This window comes from Carcharodon carcharias, chromosome 5 (assembly GCF_017639515.1).
Source record: "Carcharodon carcharias isolate sCarCar2 chromosome 5, sCarCar2.pri, whole genome shotgun sequence".
In the NCBI taxonomy this organism is placed as follows: Eukaryota; Metazoa; Chordata; class Chondrichthyes; order Lamniformes; family Lamnidae; genus Carcharodon; species Carcharodon carcharias.
Window position 1 is genome coordinate 21,641,314 of NC_054471.1, and position 22,173 is coordinate 21,663,486.

General features: G+C 48.6%; 2 protein-coding genes across 3 annotated transcripts in view; both read left to right on the forward strand.

Annotated features, from left to right (window-relative positions):
* Nucleotides 1-6,048, forward strand: part of brox (BRO1 domain and CAAX motif containing) — a 47,607-nt gene extending 41,559 nt beyond the window's left edge. For both annotated transcript variants that reach the window (XM_041188052.1, XM_041188051.1), the window contains exons 10-12: nucleotides 127-277; nucleotides 938-1,097; nucleotides 3,782-6,048. In XM_041188052.1, the coding sequence (XP_041043986.1) occupies nucleotides 127-277; nucleotides 938-1,097; nucleotides 3,782-3,868 (398 nt within the window). In that variant the 3' untranslated portion in view covers nucleotides 3,869-6,048. The remainder of the gene's footprint in view (nucleotides 1-126; nucleotides 278-937; nucleotides 1,098-3,781) is intronic.
* An 11,941-nt stretch (nucleotides 6,049-17,989) lies between these two features.
* The window catches only part of LOC121278401 (protein FAM177B), a 103,295-nt gene continuing 99,111 nt past the window's right edge, over nucleotides 17,990-22,173 (forward strand). Inside the window, exon 1 of the mRNA XM_041188780.1 lies at nucleotides 17,990-18,259. Within this exon, the coding sequence (XP_041044714.1) occupies nucleotides 18,230-18,259 (30 nt within the window). The 5' untranslated portion in view covers nucleotides 17,990-18,229. The remainder of the gene's footprint in view (nucleotides 18,260-22,173) is intronic.

The following is a 22,173-nucleotide window of genomic DNA, read 5'->3' on the forward strand; positions in this document are numbered from 1 at the left end:
TGAATCATTTCACTGTGGTTGGCAAAGGTAGAGGTGCTTCCCGGGTTTTCTACTATTACCCAACTGTGAGTAGCATGTGAAAGTTGGGCGAGTGGTTTCCTCTACCTTCCTTTTTTATTCCTGCAGATTATTCCAAGGCAGAGGCTCTGTGCAAGGAATATGGTCAAACAAAGGGAGCAGGATCTACAGCCAAGCCATCTGAGCATTTGTTCTTTAGGAAGTTGGGAACATACATCAAAAACACCCTGGAAAAGTGTCAGAGAGAGAATGGCTTCATGTAAGTTTCTTTTTATTCATTGGCAAGGCAAGCGTTTATAGCCCATTCTTAGTTGCCCAGATATGAAGCAGCTGAGTGGTTTGCTAGGTCACTGAGGGTAGTTAAGGGTCTATCACATTGGCGTTGAACAGGAGTCACATAAGGATGGAAGGTTCTCATCCCTAAAGAATATTACTGAACATTAGTTGAGTTTCTAAAGTCAATCTTCACAGTCACTTTTACTGATACTAACTTATATTTTTATAAACTGAACTCAAATTGTCACATTGCCATGGAGGGATTAGAACTCATTCTCTGGACCACTAGTCCAACAATGTAACCTCTACACTATCTTACCCATGTAACTAACAGTAGCAGGATGAACCAGCCCTCTGGGAGCTTCATGGGGGTCAGCATTTCAATCTGGCTGGCTGGCTGGCTGTCCAGTTACTCATGGATTTTAGCCTGTTTCATGTGTTGCTATTGAGCTTCAGAAAGCCCAGGAAATAGGGATTCTATATCTGAATGCAGCTGTGTAGAGAGTTGTCTAACTGTGATAAATTAATAGCAGAAGGAGCTTTCCTGAATCTCCCAAGAATGAGAGAGAATGCTGTTTGTATGATAGACATAGGCAACCAAGGAAGACCCATTTTTATCATCCTTCATTATTTTTCTTTCAAGCTACTTCCAGAAAGTTCCTCCAGAGGCTCCGCAGCTGGAACTGAAGGCGAGCTATGGTTTGGTGGAGCCACAGTCATTTGAGCTTCCAGTGCTCAGCACTCAGTGGACCCAGGAAGTATATGCTGCATTCGACATTACCAGAGCCCCCAAGGACGACAAGGTAGGAAGAGAGGTCTGTTTATGTGTGTGGCCCTTTCACTCAGTGACTGGATGGGTTCACACAGTGAGTAGCTGAGCTTTAGCAAGCATGAAAGCCCCAAGGGTTGATCCTCATTCTGTAATTAATTAGCTGATCTCAGCTGATAATAGCTACCGGCATGAGGGTACCAGAGGGTGGGACTGAATCCCAGCAAAGCCCAGGATGGTAGCTAGCCTTGGCAGGCCTTGGATCAGAGAAAGAAAAGAAATATTTTCGTTTCTGTAGCACCTTTCACCACTTCAGGATATCCAAAGGACTTTACAGCCAATTGAATCCTTTTAAAGTGTAGTCACTGTGGTAATATTGGAAGAAGTGTTCGATCCAAGTCTTGGCATGAACCAAGTGCCTTCAAGGAAAGAGGGTAGACAACTGTAATGGAGGAAGAAAAATGTTCTCCTGTATAACAATAACTATACCAAAAGTAATTCATCAGCTGATCACATTCCACCCTCCGTTCTACTGGGGACAAGTTCCTGTTATTATCCTGAACTCTTGTCTGTTGGGGACCACTCCTGTTATAATCCTGGACTCAGTCGGCGCAGCCAGCTCCTGTTATAATCCTGGACTCAGTCGGCGCAGCCAGCTCCTGTTATAATCCTGGACTCAGTCTGCGCAGCCAGCTCCTGTTATAATCCTGGGCTCAGTCTGCGCAGCCAGTTCCTGTTATAATCCTGGGCTCAGTCTGCACAGCCAGCTCCTGTTATAATCCTGGACTCAGTCGGCGCAGCCAGCTCCTGTTATAATCCTGGACTCAGTCTGCGCAGCCAGCTCCTGTTATAATCCTGGGCTCAGTCTGCGCAGCCAGTTCCTGTTATAATCCTGGACTCAGTCTGCGCAGCCAGTTCCTGTTATAATCCTGGACTTAGTCTGCGCAGCCAGCTCCTGTTATAATCCTGGACTCAGTCTGCGCAGCCAGTTCCTGTTATAATCCTGGACTCAGTCTGCTCAGCCAGTTCCTGTTATAATCCTGGACTCAGTCTGCGCAGCCAGCTCCTGTTATAATCCTGGGCTCAGTCTGCACAGCCAGTTCCTGTTATAATCCTGGACTCAGTCTGCGCAGCCAGTTCCTGTTATAATCCTGGACTCAGTCTGCGCAGCCAGTTCCTGTTATAATCCTGGACTCAGTCTGCTCAGCCAGTTCCTGTTATAATCCTGGACTCAGTCTGCGCAGCCAGCTCCTGTTATAATCCTGGGCTCAGTCTGCACAGCCAGTTCCTGTTATAATCCTGGACTCAGTCTGCACAGCCAGTTCCTGTTATAATCCTGGACTCAGTCTGCACAGCCAGTTCCTGTTATAATCCTGGACTCAGTCTGCACAGCCAGCTCCTGTTATAATCCTGGACTCAGTCTGCACAGCCAGCTCCTGTTATAATCCTGGGCTCAGTCTGCACAGCCAGCTCCTGTTATAATCCTGGACTCAGTTTGCGCAGCCAGTTCCTGTTATAATCCTGGACTCAGTCTGCACGGCCAGTTCCTGTTATAATCCTGGACTCAGTCTGCTCAGCCAGTTCCTGTTATAATCCTGGACTCAGTCTGCGCAGCCAGCTCCTGTTATAATCCTGGGCTCAGTCTGCACAGCCAGTTCCTGTTATAATCCTGGACTCAGTCTGCACAGCCAGTTCCTGTTATAATCCTGGACTCAGTCTGCGCAGCCAGCTCCTGTTATAATCCTGGGCTCAGTCTGCACAGCCAGCTCCTGTTATAATCCTGGACTTAGTCTGCACAGCCAGCTCCTGTTATAATCCTGGACTCAGTCTGCACAGCCAGCTCCTGTTATAATCCTGGACTCAGTCTGCACAGCCAGCTCCTGTTATAATCCTGGACTCAGTCTGCACAGCCAGTTCCTGTTATAATCCTGGACTCAGTCTGCGCACCCAGTTCCTGTTATAATCCTGGACTCAGTCTGCGCAGCCAGCTGCTGTTATAATCCTGGACTCAGTCTGCGCAGCCAGCTCCTGTTATAATCCTGGACTCAGTTTGCGCAGCCAGTTCCTGTTCTAATCCTGGACTCAGTCTGCACAGCCAGTTCCTGTTATAATCCTGGACTCAGTCTGCGCAGCCAGCTCCTGTTATAATCCTGGACTCAGTTTGCGCAGCCAGTTCCTGTTATAATCCTGGACTCAGTCTGCGCAGCCAGTTCCTGTTATAATCCTGGACTCAGTCTGCGCAGCCAGCTCCTGTTATAATCCTGGACTCAGTCTGCGCAGCCAGCTCCTGTTATAATCCTGGACTCAGTCTGCGCAGCCAGCTCCTGTTATAATCCTGGACTCAGTCTGCGCAGCCAGTTCCTGTTATAATCCTGGACTCAGTCTGCGCAGCCAGCTCCTGTTATAATCCTGGACTCAGTTTGCGCAGCCAGCTCCTGTTATAATCCTGGACTCAGTCTGCGCAGCCAGTTCCTGTTATAATCCTGGACTCAGTCTGCACAGCCAGCTCCTGTTATAATCCTGGACTCAGTCTGCATAGCCAGTTCCTGTTATAATCCTGGACTCAGTCTGCGCAGCCAGCTCCTGTTATAATCCTGGACTCAGTCTGCACAGCCAGCTCCTGTTATAATCCTGGACTCAGTTTGCGCAGCCAGCTCCTGTTATAATCCTGGACTCCTGCAGAATGTGACAGTTAATGTATTTCTATCTTCCTTTTAGGCCAAGGATATAAAGGAAGAGGAAGTGAAGCCTGTGAAGGAGCCAGACATGAAACCCCAGAGAGACACGGGCTGCTCGATTTCTTAGAGACAGCCAGTGGAGAGTAACCTGTCTGTTAGACCATGCTCTACATTTTCTATGTAAAGTGCATGGCTTGTCTCCCAGAAGGACCTTGTTTAAATGGCCAAGAACTGAAACATAACAGCCTGATTTTTTTTTCTTTCCCTCCCCCCCCATTCCCCCCCCGCCCACATACAATTTAAAATAAAGTTTAAACCAGAATCATCAAGTAAAGACCAAACTGTTTTTGCAGTTCTGACTCAAGCGCCTGCTGTTGTCCAGGGCGAAGATCGTTACCGTTCTGATCAATTTTGGCCTGTTCTGGAAAAGTCTGGATCACTATATCATCCTGTGAGAACACAAAAAACTCACACCAAGGAGCTGACACAGATCGAATCCAATCAGTTCGGACACTCACATTCCTGTTGCCTGTTGTGTTGGACTTCATTAATATTCGCCTTAACCAGCTAACTGGATGGTCCACAGCAGGATTTGATAAACATTCTTATTTGTTTAATTCCAAAATCTAAATTTGTATCTCACATTCAAAACTTAGTTCTCAAGAATTTGCGGTTGGGAGGGGTTAATTTATTCTCTTCACCCCCATATATCCCAGCCCCCGTGCTTGCTTTTTCTCCATTGCCAATTTCTATCCATGAATTTATCCTCTACAGCATGTATTAACTATGGCCAGGGGTGGGGAAAAGAGTGACAGTCACCAAATGTAGGGGAGGAGGCCCATGAACCATTCTGAATCATCGATCAGGCCAATGCATATGACTCTATTCCCTCCCCTCAAATTTGTTCCCATTGTCTATGATAGGCTCAGTCCAAGCTACTTTTTATATCCTATTCACATGGCATTTGAACCCTGCCTTCTCAAATACGGTCTACCAGTGTGTGAAGAGAATAAGGACAGACATTCAGCTCCTCCATTTCCTTGCTTTTCTCTCACTCCTAAATTGCCACATCTATTTTCACTGAAATGATTCAGGGTTTTTTCTTCTAGTACCTTTCTAATCGAGAGCATGTATTAAACATTCGTTTCAGTATCAGTCACTCTCCCACTGTCTTTTAAAGGAAGAACTAAGAAAATGTAAATAGATATATGAATATATATTACACATTCACTTATAAATATATGTAAGCATTATACATTTAAATTTTAGAATATTTTAGGAAGAGAGTTAATTAGCAGGTTTTGTTTTTAGTGGATTGCAAGGCTCAGACCAGGACCTTGTTTCTTCATACAGTGATTGGGGAGGGGGGTTATCGACACCTGTCGCTGGGTCCAATAGCCTAGAACTGATGTGCAATCTGCATCCTGAGATTTCAGCCACCTCTGAGGTAGAGATGAGAGAAAAAAATTATCAGCCAAGGTTCATGTTGCTCGTTGCTCACCACTGCACATATGTGGGATCATTAAACTTCTCTGCAATGTTCATGACAGTTGAATTCCCTGAAGACACCTAATCTTAGCTCACAGATAATGATTGTGGGTTGGTGGGTAGCCTGGAATTAAATTGTGCCTTCGTACTTGTCTCAGATGTGGGGTGGGGGATCGATGGTGGTGGTGGTGTTTAGGCTGTAGTTGATAGGAATGGTAGGACTCTCTAGCTGTGGCTGATTCCAGGCTGGAGTCTTGGGCAGTGGGTGTCCCAGGGTTGGTAGTCCAAGAGAGGGACATGTTCAGTCTTTGGGTGGTCTGGGAACATGTTTCTCAGGCTGTGGGTGGTCCCGGAAAGGGATGTTCTTAGGTTGTGGTTGGTCTTGTCTTCAGCTGTGGACCCCAGCTTCTGGTCCCAGATTTGAAGTCCTTTTCTGTTTTGTCTTTTGAATAGTGGGCCAGCTCACGAGCAGATTCTCGTGATGGTCAGAATGAAGTATTGCGCCTGTATGGCACTAACAGCATTTATCTCCATTTCTGAATGCTTACACTATTAGGGCAAACAACAAATTGCACATTGTTAAAAATTTTAACTCAAATTAAAGTCTGTAAATAATCAATGGGATTAGTTCTGAATGAAGGGAGGGAAAAGGACAGATTATATAGAATTGGTTATCAATGACCCTGCATTATTCCTATTCCCTCTACCTGGTGTTAAAATGCTGGTTTATCATGTAATCCTGTGTAGATTAAAAGGTAAAAGATAATGTAATCAATTTATGTTGCTTAGAAAAAATAAACATATTTATAACCATTTAAACTGGGTGTAGAGCGGGAGATTTTGAAATTGTTTTTTCCTCGCTGTCCACCCTCTCGTCTGAACAGACTGATTGTGATGAGTTGCTGTTTGATGCCTGTCTGTTCCTCATGAACAGATAGAACAATATAGCTGGGCACCAGACTTTTGGAGGGTAAATGCCAGCAGGGACCGGTTGGGCCAAATGGTTTGTTTACCTGTTGTAATTTCTATGTAGGTTCAATCCCTGGTCTATACATAGTATCTTGAATTCAGGCATAGCAACGGTTAGATGCTGCACATCCCTCTCAGACCTATTAAAATCAGCTAGGGCTCCCCCTCCTGTTTGTTATCTGCTGACTTTCAAGGGAAGGGAGAGCTTATGTACTGTACCTGACTGGGCTGTGATGCTCCTGTGATTGTACAGCACATGAAAAATGTCCATTTAGCTAAGCCGCTAGAGGATGCCTATCATTGTTGCCTCCTCTTCCCAATATGGAGCCAAGTTTGCTATTGGCAAAGCAAGGAAGCAAAATGGAGGGGAGGGCAGTTTATCAGTGTGACGACCTGAAACCTTTGTCATCCTTCCAATGTCCAGTGACAAGGCTGGAGTATCACCATGCTGTCCTGGAATGCAGTGGCAGGGGTTCATCTATTAACTGCCACCATGTCAGGAACAATACCAGTTCCATGTAAGTCCTAATGCTTCCCCAGGGAGAGATTACATGGGCCATTGTCCCTGAGAAGGAGAAGAAAAGGGAAAGAGATTGTGGATCAAGGAGGTGGGGAAATAGCTTTATTCTTTGAAAAAGATAACTGAGCATCTGCACAATGCACATTTTATAATGTTACCATTACTGGGTTGTTTCAAACTGTGCGTTTTTTGGAGTACTCTGAGGCTAACAAGAGAAAATAAACCAGTTTCCTAACTGGTATGTTGATTTTCTTCTGTTGCCTTTCTCGAATATGTTGACTTCCCTCTCAAACTGTACTTTAGTATTGTCTGCTCTTCCTGTCCTGCACTAGCCTGCACGGGGCAGGGAAGATATCGAAGCAGTCTGTGTCCAAATGCAACAAGACCTGGACAACATTCAGGCTTGGGCTGATAAATGGCAAGAAGCATTCGCACCACACAAGTGCCAGGCAATGACCATCAGTAACATGAGAGAATCTAACCATCTCCCCATGACACTTAGTGACATTACCATCGCTGAAACCTCCACTATCAACATCCTGGGGGTTACCATTGACCAGAAACTTAACTGGACCAGCCATATAAATACTGTGGCTACAAGAGCAGGTCAGAGGCTAGGAATTCTGCGCTGAGTAACTCACCTCCTGACTCCCCAAAGCCTGTCCGCCATCTACAAGGCACAAGTCAGGAGTGTGATGGAATACTCTCCACTTGCCTGGATCAGTGCAGCTCCAGTAACACTCAAGAAGCTTGACACTATCCAGGACACAATAGCTGCTTGATAGGCACCTCATCCACCACCTTAAACATTCACACTAGCAACGCACAGTAGCAGCAGTGTGTACCATATTAAAATTGCACTGCAGCAACTTACCAAGGCTCTTTTGAAAACAGCTTCCAAGCCTGTGATCTCTACAACTTAGAAGGATAAGGGCAGCAGATAGATGGGAACACCACCACCTGCAAGTTCCCCCCCAAGTCAATCACCATCCTGACTTGGAAATATATCGCCCGTTCCTTCACTGTCACTTGGTCAAAATCCTGGAACTCCCTAATAGCACTGTGGATGTACCTACGTGGACTGCAGCGGTTCAAGAAGGCAGCTCACCACACCACAACAGCAATTGGGGATGGACAATAAATGCTGGCCCAGCCACTGATGCCCATATCCTGCGAAAGAATTTTTAAAAATCTCTACTTTCCTGCCCTGTGCCCATATCCTTTCATTCCCTTAATTCCACCCGCCCCCCCCCCAAAATCTACCGATCTGAGTCTTGACTATCCCCAGTATTCTGTAATATGTTGTAAGTATCTAACTTATTCCCATCTAAATTTTTGACCCCTTTTCCTGAGGCTATGACCCCTAATTCTAAACTCTTCAGGGGAATCAACCTCAGCATCTAACCTATCAAGCCTTTGAAAAATTTTATATGTTTCATTGAGATCACCTGGCATTCATCTAAACTACAAAGAATATTGGCCCATTCCACTCAGTCTCTCCTTGTGGAATATCCCTCATTCCCAGAATAAATCTAGTGAACCTTTGTTACGCTTCACTCTGAGACAAGTATTTTCTTGGGTAAGACCAAAATTGTGCACAGTATTCCAGGTGTGGTCTCACCCAAGACCTGTATAACTCTAGCAAGAGTACCTTACTCTTGCACTGCAATCTCCTTGCCATAAAGGCCAACATACCATTTGCCTTCCTAATTGTTTGTTGTACCTGCATGTTAATTTCTGTGGGTCATGTACAAAGACACCCAAATCCCTGTGAATCCCAACATTTACTAGTGCTTCACGTTTTTAAAAAATACATCTGCTTTTCCATTTTTCCAATCAAAATTGATAATTTCACACATTATACTCTATCTGCCACCCACCGCTCTATAATCCCTCTGCGACCACTTTTCATTCTCCTCAGAGCTTGCTTTCTCACCGAGCTTTGTATTGTCAGAACCTTGATCTCTTATGCTTGGTCCCCGTATCTAAGCCATTGGTGAAGATTGTAAATAGCTGAGACCCAAGCCTTGCTCCTTCTGGTACTTGATCTGTTACACCCTGCCATCCCGAAAATGACAAGTTTATTCCTAGTCTCTGTTTTTTGTCTGTTAGCCAATACTCAATGTATGCAAATTTTTTTTATTTGTTCATGGGTTGTGGGTGTGACTGGGTAGGCCAGCATTTATTACCATCTCTAATTGCCTTTGTTCAGAGGGCATTTAAGAGTGAACCACATTGCTGTGGGTCTGGAGTCACATGTAAGCCAGACCAGGTAAGGATGGCAGATTTCCTTCCCTAAAGAACATTAGTGAACCAGATGGGTTTTTGTGACAATCAGCAATAATTTTGTGGTCGTCGTCAGACTTTTAATTCCAGATTTTTATTGAATTCAAATTTCACTCTCCCCAGAGCATTACCCTGGGTCTCTGAGTTACTAGTCCAGTGACAATACCACTACGCCACTGCCTCACCAGTAACATACAACCTCCATTCCCATGAGCCATAATGTTGTGTAACAACCTTTTGTGTGCCACCTTATTGAAGGCCTTCTGAAAATCCAAACATACCACATCCTCTGGTACCTACCTTGCTAGTTTTCCCCTCAAACTTCAATAAATTTATCAAACACAATTTCCCCTTCAGTGTGATGCCACAACCAAAGACCAGACCCTCTGCAATGTTCTGGTCCACTCCTCAGTCATTCTCAATATCTCTGCCCTTCCTCTTCCCACGGCACCTTCCACGGAAGTGCAAGAGATGCAACACGTTCTTTTACTTTCTCCCTCCTCACTGTCCAAGGCCCCAAGCACTTCTTCCCAGTGGGGATGGGATTTTAATTTATGGTGAAGGATATTAATGCTTGTGAATAAAATGTTTTTGCATTGTCTAGTGGTATTATCAAGAACTCCCAGAAGCAATTATACCAAAGATGAACGACAGAGGCGCCCTCTATATCCCAGAGCCTCTATATCTATATTATCAACTATTGACAGAATGCATTAGAACAGCTAAAACCTCCAGAACTGAGATGCAATGTCTTAGGAGCACCATCACCAATACACAGATCATACTTTTTTGGATATCATCGTTGGATCAGTATCCCAAATTCATTACATAACATCTGAACAGAGCACTAGCACCACAAGGAATGCAGATGTTGAGAAGAAGAAAACACATCAGCCTCTTCGAACAACCAGTGGTCGATAATGAAGCTGGTCTTCACAGCTTTGATCAGAGTATCTTTTAAAAATGTTGATGTTTCTCAGTTTTAACCTCTATTATATTCCTCAATGTAATAAATTGGGAGACATTCTATGCTGAGGACATGCTGAACCCTTGAAATTGCTCCAAATATCTGTTACTGTTGACAAAGTGAAAAATCAAACCATCAATGTATGAGGTGTAAGAACTCCCAGAGAGGAAAGGACAGTGTCTGACCCAGTGTACCACACAGTCCCAGAGAGGAAAGGACAGTGTGTGACCCAGTGTACCACACAGTCCCAGAGAGGAAAGGACAGTGTGTGACCCAGTGTACCACACAGTCCCAGAGGGGAAAGGACAGTGTGTGACCCAGTGTACCACACAGTCCCAGAGAGGAAAGGACAGTGTGTGACCCAGTGTACCACCCAGGCCCAGAGGGGAAAGAACAGTGTGTGACCCAGTGTACCACCCATTCCCAGAGGGGAAAGGACAGTGTGTGACCCAATGTACCACCCAGGCCCAGAGGGGAAAGGACAGTGTGTGACCCAGTGTACCACCCAGTCCCAGAGGGGAAAGGACAGTGTGTGACCCAGTGTACCACCCAGGCCCAGAGGGGAAAGGACAGTGTGTGACCCAGTGTACCACCCAGGCCCAGACGGGAAAGAATCATGTGAACCACTGTACCCAGACCATTAGGGGAAAGGACAGTGTGTGATCCATTGTAGCACCCAGTCCTGGAGGTGGACAAGACAGTGTGTGACCCAGTCTACCGTCTAGTCCCAAAGTGGAAAAGACAATGTGTGACTCAGTGCATCACCCAGTCCAAGAGTGGAACAGACAGTGTGTGACCCAGTGTACCACCCAGTCATAGAAGGGAAAGGACAGTGTGTGATTCAGCGTACCACCTCTCCCAGAGGGGAAAGGACAGTGAGTGTTACCTATGGTACCACCGAGTCCCAGAGGGGGAAAAGACAGTGTGTGAACCAGTGTACCACCTAGACCCAGTGGGGAAAAAACACTGTGTTACCCACTGTACCACCCACAGAAGAAAGGAAAGTGTGCAACCCACTATAGCACTCACTCCTGGAGGGGAAAGGACAGTGTGTCACCCAACGTATCACCCAGCCCCAGAGGGGAAAGGACAGTGTGTGAGCCAGTGTACTACCCAGTCCCAGAGGGGAAAGGACAGTGTGTGTCCCAGATTACCACCCAGTCCCAGAGGGGAAAGGACAGTGTGTGACCCAGATTACCACCCAGTCCCAGGGGGGAAAGGACAGTGTGTGACCCAGTGTACCACCCAGTGCCAGAGGGGAAAGGACAGTGTGTGACCCAGTGTACCACCCAGTCCCAGAGGGGAAAGGACAGTGTGTGTCCCAGATTACCACCCAGTCCCAGAGGGGAAAGGACAGTGTGTGACCCAGTGTACCACCCAGGCCCAGAGGGGAAAGGACAGTGTGTGACCCAGTGTACCACCCAGTTCCAGAGGGGAAAGGTCAGTGTGTGTGATCCACTGTAGAACTCACTCCTGGAGGGGAAAGGATAGTGTGTGACCCAGCGTACCACCTCTCCCAGAGGGGAAAGGACAGTGTGTGGCCAACTGTACCTTCCAGTCCCAGAGGGGAAAGGACAATGTGTGACCCAGTGTACCACGCAGTCCCAAAGGGGAAAGCACAGTGTGTGACCCAGTGTACCACCCAGTCCCAGAGGAACAAGGACAGTGTGTGACCCAGTGTACCACCCAGTCCCAGAGGGGAAAGGACAGTGTGTGACCCAGTGTACCACCCAGGCCCAGAGGGGAAAGGACAGTGTGTGACCTAGTGTACCACCCAGGCCCAGAGGGGAAAGAATCATGTGAACCACTGTACCCAGACCATGAGGGGAAAGGACAGTGTGTGATCCATTGTAGCACCCAGTCCTGGAGGTGGACAAGACAGTGTGTGACCCAGTCTACCGCCTAGTCCCAAAGTGGAAAAGATAATGTGTGACTCAGTGCATCACCCAGTCCAAGAGTGGAACAGACAGTGTGTGACCCAGTGTACCACCCAGTCATAGAAGGGAAAGGACAGTGTGTGATTCAGCGTACCACCTCTCCCAGAGGGGAAAGGACAGTGTGTGTTACCTACGGTACCACCGAGTCCCAGAGGGGGAAAAGACAGTGTGTGAACCAGTGTACCACCTAGACCCAGTGGGGAAAAAACATTGTGTTACCCACTGTACCACCCACAGAAGAAAGGAAAGTGTGCAACCCACTATAGCACTCACTCCTGGAGGGGAAAGGACAGTGTGTCACCCAACGTATCACCCAGCCCCAGAGGGGAAAGGACAGTGTGTGAGCCAGTGTACTACCCAGTCCCAGAGGGGAAAGGACAGTGTGTGTCCCAGATTACCACCCAGTCCCAGAGGGGAAAGGACAGTGTGTGACCCAGATTACCACCCAGTCCCAGGGGGGAAAGGACAGTGTGTGACCCAGTGTACCACCCAGGCCCAGAGGGGAAAGGACAGTGTGTGACCCAGTGTACTACCCAGTCCCAGAGGGGAAAGGACAGTATGCGTCCCAGATTACCACCCAGTCCCAGAGGGGAAAGGACAGTGTGTGACCCAGATTACCACCCAGTCCCAGGGGGGAAAGGACAGTGTGTGACCCAGTGTACCACCCAGGCCCAGAGGGGAAAGGACAGTGTGTGACCCAGTGTACCACCCAGTCCCAGAGGGGAAAGGTCAGTGTGTGTGATCCACTGTAGAACTCACTCCTGGAGGGGAAAGGACAGTGTGTGACCCAGCGTACCACCTCTCCCAGAGGGGAAAGGACAGTGTGTGGCCAACTGTACCTTCCAGTCCCAGAGGGGAAAGGACAGTGTGTGACCCAGTGTACCACACAGTCCCAGAGGGGAAAGGACAGTGTGTGACCCAGTGTACCACCCAGTCCCAGAGGAACAAGGACAGTGTGTGACCCAGTGTACCACCCAGTCCCAGAGGGGAAAGGACAGTGTGTGACCCAGTGTACCACCCAGGCCCAGAGGGGAAAGGACAGTGTGTGACCCAGTGTACCACCCAGGCCCAGATGGGAAAGAATCATGTGAACCACTGTACCCAGACCATTAGGGGAAAGGACAGTGTGTGATCCATTGTAGCACCCAGTCCTGGAGGTGGACAAGACAGTGTGTGACCCAGTCTACCGTCTAGTCCCAAAGTGGAAAAGACAATGTGTGACTCAGTGCATCACCCAGTCCAAGAGTGGAACAGACAGTGTGTGACCCAGTGTACCACCCAGTCATAGAAGGGAAAGGACAGTGTGTGATTCAGCGTACCACCTCTCCCAGAGGGGAAAGGACAGTGTGTGTTACCTATGGTACCACCGAGTCCCAGAGGGGGAAAAGACAGTGTGTGAACCAGTGTACCACCTAGACCCAGTGGGGAAAAAACACTGTGTTACCCACTGTACCACCCACAGAAGAAAGGAAAGTGTGCAACCCACTATAGCACTCACTCCTGGAGGGGAAAGGACAGTGTGTCACCCAACGTATCACCCAGCCCCAGAGGGGAAAGGACAGTGTGTGAGTCAGTGTACTACCCAGTCCCAGAGGGGAAAGGACAGTGTGTGTCCCAGATTACCACCCAGTCCCAGAGGGGAAAGGACAGTGTGTGACCCAGATTACCACCCAGTCCCAGGGGGGAAAGGACAGTGTGTGACCCAGTGTACCACCCAGTCCCAGAGGGGAAAGGTCAGTGTGTGTGATCCACTGTAGAACTCACTCCTGGAGGGGAAAGGATAGTGTGTGACCCAGCGTACCACCTCTCCCAGAGGGGAAAGGACAGTGTGTGGCCAACTGTACCTTCCAGTCCCAGAGGGGAAAGGACAGTGTGTGACCCAGTGTACTGTCCAGTTGCTGAAGGGAAAGGACAGAGCCTGACCCAGTGAAACACCCAGTTCCAGAGGAGAAAGGATGGTGTGTGATCCAGTGAACCACCCAGTTCCAGAGGAGAAAGGATGGTGTGCAATGCCCAGTCCCAGAGAGGAAAAGACAGTGTGCGATTTAGTGTACCACCCTCTCCCAGAGGGGATAGGTCAGCTTGAGTGTGCCAGAGAACCACCCAGTCCCAGAGGGGGAAAAGACAGTGTGTGACCCAGTGCATCACCCAGTCCCAGAGAGGAAAATACAATGTGTGACCCAGTGTACCACACACTCCTAGAGGGGAAAGGTCAGTGTGTGTGTGCCAGAGAACCACCCAGTCCCAGAGGGGAAAGGACAGTGTGTGACCCAGCATACCACCCAGTCTGGGAGGGGAAAGGGCAATTTGTGACCCAGTGTACCGCTCACCCCCAGAGAGAAAAGGACAGTGTGTGATGCATTGTACTGCTGACTCCCAGAGGGGAAAGTACAGTGTGTGACCTACTGTAACATGCAGTCCCAGAGGGGAAGGGACATTGTGTGACCCAGTGAACCACCCAGTTCCAGAGGAGAAAGGACCATGTGTGACCCACTGTACCACCCAGTCCCAGACAGGAAAGGACAGTGTGTGACCAGTGTACTATCCAGTCCCAGAGGGGAAAAGACAGTGTGTGACCCAGTGCATTGCCCAGTCCCAGAGGGGAAAACACAGTGTGTGACCCAGTGTACCAACCGGTCCCGGAGGGGGAGAAAACAGTGTGTGATCCAGTGTACCACTCAATCCCAGAGGGGAAAGGACAGTGTGTGTCTCAGTGTAGTTTCCAGTCACCGAGGGGAAAGACAGTATGTGTCACAGTATACCACCCATTCCCACAGGGTAATGGACAGTGTGTGACCCAGTTTACCATCCAGTTCCAGAGGAGAAAGGACAGTGTGTGACCCACTGTACCACCTACTCCCAGAGTGTCACAGTATACTAGCCAATCCCAGAGGAGAAAGCACAGTCTGTGACCCACTGTACCACCTTGTTTCACAGGGTAAAAAACAGTGTGTGACTCACACTACCACCCAGTCCCCAAGGAGAAAGGACAGTGTCCGTGACCCACTGTACCACCCAGTCCCAGAGTGGGGTGGACAGTGTGTGAATGACTGCACAACCCAGTTCCGGAGGGGATGTGACAGTGAGACCCACTGTACCACCCACTCCCAGAGAGGAAAGGACAGTGTGTGACCCTGTGTACCATCCAATCCCTGAGGGGAAAGGACAGTGTGAAACCCACTGTACCACCCACTCCAAGAGGGGAAAGGACAGTGTGTGACCAAGATTACCACACAGTCCCAGAGGGGGAAAGGACAGTGTGTGACCCAATGTATCACCCAGGTCCAGAGGGGGGAAAGACAGTGTGTCACCCAGTGTACCAGCCACTCCCAGAGGGGAAATGACAGTGTGAGATCCAGTGTATCACCTAGTCCCAGAGAGGAAAGTATAGTGTGTGACCCTGTATACCACCCAGACCCAGAGGGGAAAGGACAGTGTGCGACCCCTGTAATACCCAGTTCCAGAGTGGGGAAAGGCAGTGTGTCACCCAGTGTACCAGCAACTCCCCGAGGAGAAAGGACAGTGTGTGACCCAGTGTATCACTCAGTCCCAGAGGGGGATAAGATAGTGTGTGGCCCAGTGTACCACCCAGTACAGTGAGTGATCCAGTGTACTATCCAGTCTCTGAGGGGAAAGGCCAGTGTGTGATCCAGTATATCACCCAGGCTGGAAGGGGAAAGGGCAGTGGATGACCCACTGTACCACAAAGTCCCAGAGGGGGAAGGACAGTTTGTGACCCACTGTACCACTCGGTTCCAGAGGGGGAGAATACAGTGTGCGACCCAATGTACCATCTAGTCCCCGAGGAGAAGGGACAGTGTGTGACCTATTGTACCATCCATCCCCAGAGGGGGAAACAACAGTGTTTGTGAGCCAGTAAATCAGCAAATCCCAGAGAGGAAAGGACAGTGGGTGACCCAATATACCATCCACTTTGAGAGGAGAAGAGACCGTGTGTGACCCAGTGTAATACCAAGTCCCCAAGGGGAAAGGACAGAGTGTGACCCAGTGTACCACCCATTCCCAGAGGGGGACAAGGCAGCGTGTGACCCATTGTACCATCAACTCTGAGAAGACAACGGACCATGTGTGACCCAGTGTACCACCCAGACCCACAGGAGGCAGGACAGTGTGTCTGAGACCCACTGTACCACCCAAAACCAGAGGAGAAAGGATAGTGTATTTCCCAGTGTACCAACCAGTCCCAAAGGGGGAAATGACAGTGTGTGACTCAACATACTATCGACTCCCAGGTGGGAAAGTACAGTGAGTGACCCAGAGCACCACCCAGACTCTGAGGGGAAAGGGCAGTATGTGACCCACTGTACCACCCATGCCCAGAGGAGGAAAGGACAGTGTGTGACCCAGTGTAATCGGGAAATTACAGGTCGATTAGCCTGACCTCGGTCGTTGGTAAGATTTTAGAGTCCATTATTAAGGATGAGATTTCAGAATACTTGGAAGTGCATGGTAAAATAGGGCAAAGTCAGCATGGTTTTACCAAGGGGAGGTCATGCCTGACAAATCTGTTAGAATTCTTTGAGGAGGTAATGAGTAGGTTAGACAAAGGAGAGCCAATGGATGTTATCTACTTGGACTTCGAGAAGGCCTTTGACAAGGTGCCGCACAGGAGGCTGCTCAGTAAGATAAGAGCCCATGGTTTTAGAGGCAAGGTACTAGCATGGATAGAAGATTGGCTGTCTGGCAGGAGGCAGAGAGTGGGGATAAGGGGGTCCTTCTCAGGATGGTGGCCGGTGACTAGTGGAGTTCTGCAGGGGTCAGTGTTGGGACCACAACTTTTCACTTTATACATTAATGATCCAGATGAAGGAACTGAGGGCATTCTGGCTAAGTTTGCAGATGATACAAAGATAGGTGGAGGGACAGGTAGCATTGAGGAGGCGGGGAGGCTGCAGAAGGATTTGGACAGGTTAGGAGAATGGACAAAGAAGTGGCAGATGGAATACAATGTGGGGAAGTGTGAGGTCATGCACTTTGGTAGGAAGAATAGAGGCATAGACTATTTTCTAAATGGGGAGAGAATTCAGAAATCTGGAGTGCAAAGGGACTTGGGAGTCCTAGTCCAGAATTCTCTTAAGGTTAACTTGCAGGTTGAGTCGGTAGTTAGGAAGGCAAATGCAATGTTGGCATTTATTTTGAGAGGACTAGAATATAAAAGCAGGGATGTGCTGCTGAGGCTTTATAAGGCTCTGGTCAGACTACATTTAGAAGATTGTGAGCAATTTTGGGCCCCGTATCTCAGGAAGGATGTTCTGGCCCTGGAGAGGGTCCAGAGGAGGTTCACGAGAACGATCCCAGGAATGAAAGGCTTAACATATGAGGAACATTTGAGGACTCTGGGTCTATACTCGATGGAATTTAGAAGGATGATGGGGGAATCTGATTGAAACTTACAGAATACTGAAAGGCCTGGATAGAGTGGACGTGGGGAAGATGTTTCCATTAGTAGGAGAGACTAGGACCCGAGGGCACAGCCTCAGAGTAAAGGGAAGATCTTTTAGGACAGAGATGAGGAGAAACTTCTTTAGCCAGAGAGTGGTGAATCTATGGAATTCATTGCCACAGTAGGCTGTGGAGGCCAGGTCATTGAGTGTGTTTAAGACCGAGATAGTTAGACTTTTGATTGATAAGGGGATCAAAGGTTATGGGGAGAAGGTGGGAGAATGGGGTTGAGAAACTTATCAGTCATGATTGAATGGTGGAGCAGACTCGATAGGCTGAATGGCCTAATTTCTGCTCCTATGTCTTATGGTCTTATGTACCACCCAGTCCTAGAGGGGAAAGGACCGTGTGTAACCCAGTGTACCACCCAATCCCAGAGGGGAAAGGACAGTGTGTGACTGACTGTACACACAGTCCCAGCAAGGAATGGTATGTATTCTAATTGTACAGACCTGGTTATTTTTGTTGAATTGACTTTTTGGGATTGCTGTCTGGTGTACAGTTTTGTCTCCCTCTAGTGCCCCTTGGAATTGAGACTAGGCTGCGAGTATCAAGAACCTTCTTTAACTGTTCACAGCTTCACATCACGAATCTGATTCCGTCTTCACCCAACACTTATCTCGATAACCAGCCATGGCTGTTACCATATTCCACCTCTGCCTGAAGCACTGAGGCCAGTAAAACTCATCTGATCGGCACGATAAGCTGCCTGTCACCCGCCCACACAAGGCAGGTGCTGGAGTCTCTGAGCTGGGATCCGGTTACTCAAATCTCACCTACAATCTGCTTCCTTCTTTCCTTCGCTGCGTGTTTGGATTTTTCTGCCTGTGGGAGTGTATTCGTGATCGGGCCCGGAGAATGGAGCCGGACAGAGGGAGCACGAAACAGGCGAGAGCGGGGTCTGGGGGAAGCGCGGGGGACGGGGGCGGGCGACGTGTCAGTGCAGTCAATGCTGCCTCATATAGGGTTTAAATGCTGCCCATCCCTATAGGGTTAGGGTCTAAATGCTGCCCATCCCTATAGGGTTAGGGTCTAAATGCTGCCCATCCCTATAGGGTTAGGGTCTGAATGCTGCCCATCCCTATAGGGTTAGGGTCTAAATGCTGCCCATCCCTATAGGGTTAGGGACTAAATGCTGCCCATCCCTATAGGGTTAGGGTCTAAATGCTGCCCATCCCTATAGGGTTAGGGTCTAAATGCTGCCCATCCCTATAGGGTTAGGGACTAAATGCTGCCCATCCCTATAGGGTTAGGGTCTAAATGCTGCCCATCCCTATAGGGTTAGAGTCTAAATGCTGCCCATCCCTATAGGGTTAGGGTCTAAATGCTGCCTATCCCTATAGGGTTAGGGTCTAAATGCTGCCCATCCCTAAAGGGTTAGGGTCTAAATGCTGCCCATCCCTATAGGGTTAGGGTCTAAATGCTGCCTATCCCTATAGGGTTAGGGTCTAAATGCTGCCCATCCCTAAAGGGTTAGGGTCTAAATGCTGCCCATCCCTATAGGGTTAGAGTCTAAATGCTGCCCATCCCTATAGGGTTAGGGTCTAAATGCTGCCTATCCCTATAGGGTTAGGGTCTAAATGCTGCCCATCCCTAAAGGGTTAGGGTCTAAATGCTGCCCATCCCTATAGGGTTAGGGTCTAAATGCTGCCTATCCCTATAGGGTTAGGGTCTAAATGCTGCCCATCCCTAAAGGGTTAGGGTCTAAATGCTGCCCATCCCTATAGGGTTAGGGTCTAAATGCTGCCCATCCCTATAGGGTTAGGGTCTAAATGCTGCCCATCCCTATAGGGTTAGGGACTAAATGCTGCCCATCCCTATAGGGTTAGGGTCTAAATGCTGCCCATCCCTATAGGGTTAGGGTCTAAATGCTGCCCATCCCTATAGGGTTAGGGTCTAAATGCTGCCCATCCCTATAGGGTTAGAGTCTAAATGCTGCCCATCCCTATAGGGTTAGGGTCTAAATGCTGCCTATCCCTATAGGGTTAGGGTCTAAATGCTGCCCATCCCTAAAGGGTTAGGGTCTAAATGCTGCCCATCCCTATAGGGTTAGGGTCTAAATGCTGCCTATCCCTATAGGGTTAGGGTCTAAATGCTGCCCATCCCTAAAGGGTTAGGGTCTAAATGCTGCCCATCCCTATACGGCTAGGATCTAAATGCTGCCCATCCCTATAGGGTTAGGGTCTAAATGCTGCCCATCCCTATAGGGTTAGGGACTAAATGCTGCCCATCCCTATAGGGTTAGGGTCTAAATGCTGCCCATCCCTATAGGGTTAGGGTCTAAATGCTGCCCATCCCTATAGGGTTAGGGTCTAAATGCTGCCTATCCCTATAGGGTTAGGGTCTAAATGCTGCCCATCCCTAAAGGGTTAGGGTCTAAATGCTGCCCATCCCTATAGGGTTAGGGTCTAAATGCTGCCCATCCCTATAGGGTTAGGGACTAAATGCTGCCCATCCCTATAGGGTTAGGGTCTAAATGCTGCCCATCCCTATAGGGTTAGGGTCTAAATGCTGCCCATCCCTATAGGGTTAGGGTCTAAATGCTGCCCATCCCTATAGGGTTAGGGTCTAAATGCTGCCCATCCCTATAGGGTTAGGGACTAAATGCTGCCCATCCCTATAGGGTTAGGGTCTAAATGCTGCCCATCCCTATAGGGTTAGGGTCTAAATGCTGCCCATCCCTATAGGGTTAGGGACTAAATGCTGCCCATCCCTATAGGGTTAGGGTCTAAATGCTGCCCATCCCTAAAGGGTTAGGGTGTAAATGCTGCCCATCCCTATAGGGTTAGGGACTAAATGCTGCCCATCCCGATAGGGTTAGGGTCTAAATGCTGCCCATCCCTATAGGGTTAGGGTCTAAATGCTGCCCATCCCTATAGGGTTAGGGACTAAAAGCTGCCCATCCCTATAGGGTTAGGGTCTAAATGCTGCCCATCCCTATAGGGTTAGGGTCTAAATGCTGCCCATCCCTATAGGGTTAGGGTCTAAATGCTGCCCATCCCTATAGGGTTAGGGTCTAAATGCTGCCCATCCCTATAGGGTTAGGGACTAAATGCTGCCCATCCCTATAGGGTTAGGGTCTAAATGCTGCCCATCCCTAAAGGGTTAGGGTCTAAATGCTGCCCATCCCTATAGGGTTAGGGACTAAATGCTGCCCATCCCTATAGGGTTAGGGTCTAAATGCTGCCCATCCCTATAGGGTTAGAGTCTAAATGCTGCCCATCCCTATAGGGTTAGGGTCTAAATGCTGCCCATCCCTATAGGGTTAGGGTCTAAATGCTGCCCATCCCTAAAGGGTTAGGGTCTAAATGCTGCCCATCCCTATAGGGTTAGGGTCTAAATGCTGCCTATCCCTATAGGGTTAGGGTCTAAATGCTGCCCATCCCTAAAGGGTGAGGGTCTAAATGCTGCCCATCCCTATAGGGCTAGGGTCTAAATGCTGCCCATCCCTATAGGGTTAGGGTCTAAATGCTGCCCATCCCTATAGGGTTAGGGACTAAATGCTGCCCATCCCTATAGGGTTAGGGTCTAAATGCTGCCCATCCCTATAGGGTTAGGGACTAAATGCTGCCCATCCCTATAGGGTTAGGGTCTAAATGCTGCCCATCCCTAAAGGGTTAGGGTCTAAATGCTGCCCATCCCTATAGGGTTAGGGACTAAATGCTGCCCATCCCGATAGGGTTAGGGTCTAAATGCTGCCCATCCCTATAGGGTTAGGGTCTAAATGCTGCCCATCCCTATAGAGTTAGAGACTAAATGCTGCCCATCCCTATAGGGTTAGGGTCTAAATGCTGCCTATCCCTATAGGGTTAGGGTCTAAATGCTGCCCATCCCTATAGGGTTCGGGTCAGTGCTGCCCATTCCTATAGGGTTAGGGTCTAAATGTTGCCCATCCCTACAGGGTTAGGGTCTAAATGCTGCCCATCCCTATAGGGTTCGGGTCAGTGCTGCCCATCCCTATAGGGTTAGGGTCTGAATGCTGCCCATCCCTATAAGGTTAGGATCTAAATGCTGCCCATCCCTATAGGGTTAGGGTCTAAATACTGCCTATTCCTATAGGTTTAGGGTCTAAATGTTGCCCACCCCAATAGGGTTAGTGTCTAAATGCAGCTTATCCCTATAGGGTTAGGGTCTACATGCTGCTCATCCCTATCGGGTTAGGGTCTAAATGCTGCCCATTTCTATAGGGTTAGGCTCTAAATGCTGCCCATTCCTATAGGGTTAGGGTCTAAATGCTGCCCATTCCTATAGGGTTAGGGTCTGAATGCTGCCCATCCCTATAGGTCTAGGGTCTAAATTCTGCCTATTCCTATAGGGTTAGGGTCTAAATGCTGCCATCCCTATAGGGTTAGGGTCTAAATGCTGCCCATCCCTATAGGGCTAGGGTCTAAATGCTGCCTATTCCTATAGGGTTAGGGTCTAAATGCTGCCCATCCCTGTAGGGTTAGGGTTTAAATGCTGTCCATCCCTATAGGGTTAGGGTCTAAATTCTGCCTATTCCTATAGGGTTAGGGTCTAAATGCTGCCCATTCCTATAGGGTAAGGGTCTAAATGCTGCCCATCCCTATAGGGTTAGGGTCTAAATGCTGCCCATTCCTATAGTGTAATTGTCTAAATGCTGCCCATCCCTATAGGGTTAGGGTCTAAATGCTGCCTGTTCCTATAGGGTTAGGGTCTAAATGCTGCCCATCCCTATAGGGGTAGGGACTAAATGCTGCCCATCCCGATAGGGTTAGGATCTAAATGCTGCCCATCCCTATAGGGTCAGGGTCTAAATGCTGCCCATCCCTATAGGGTTAGAC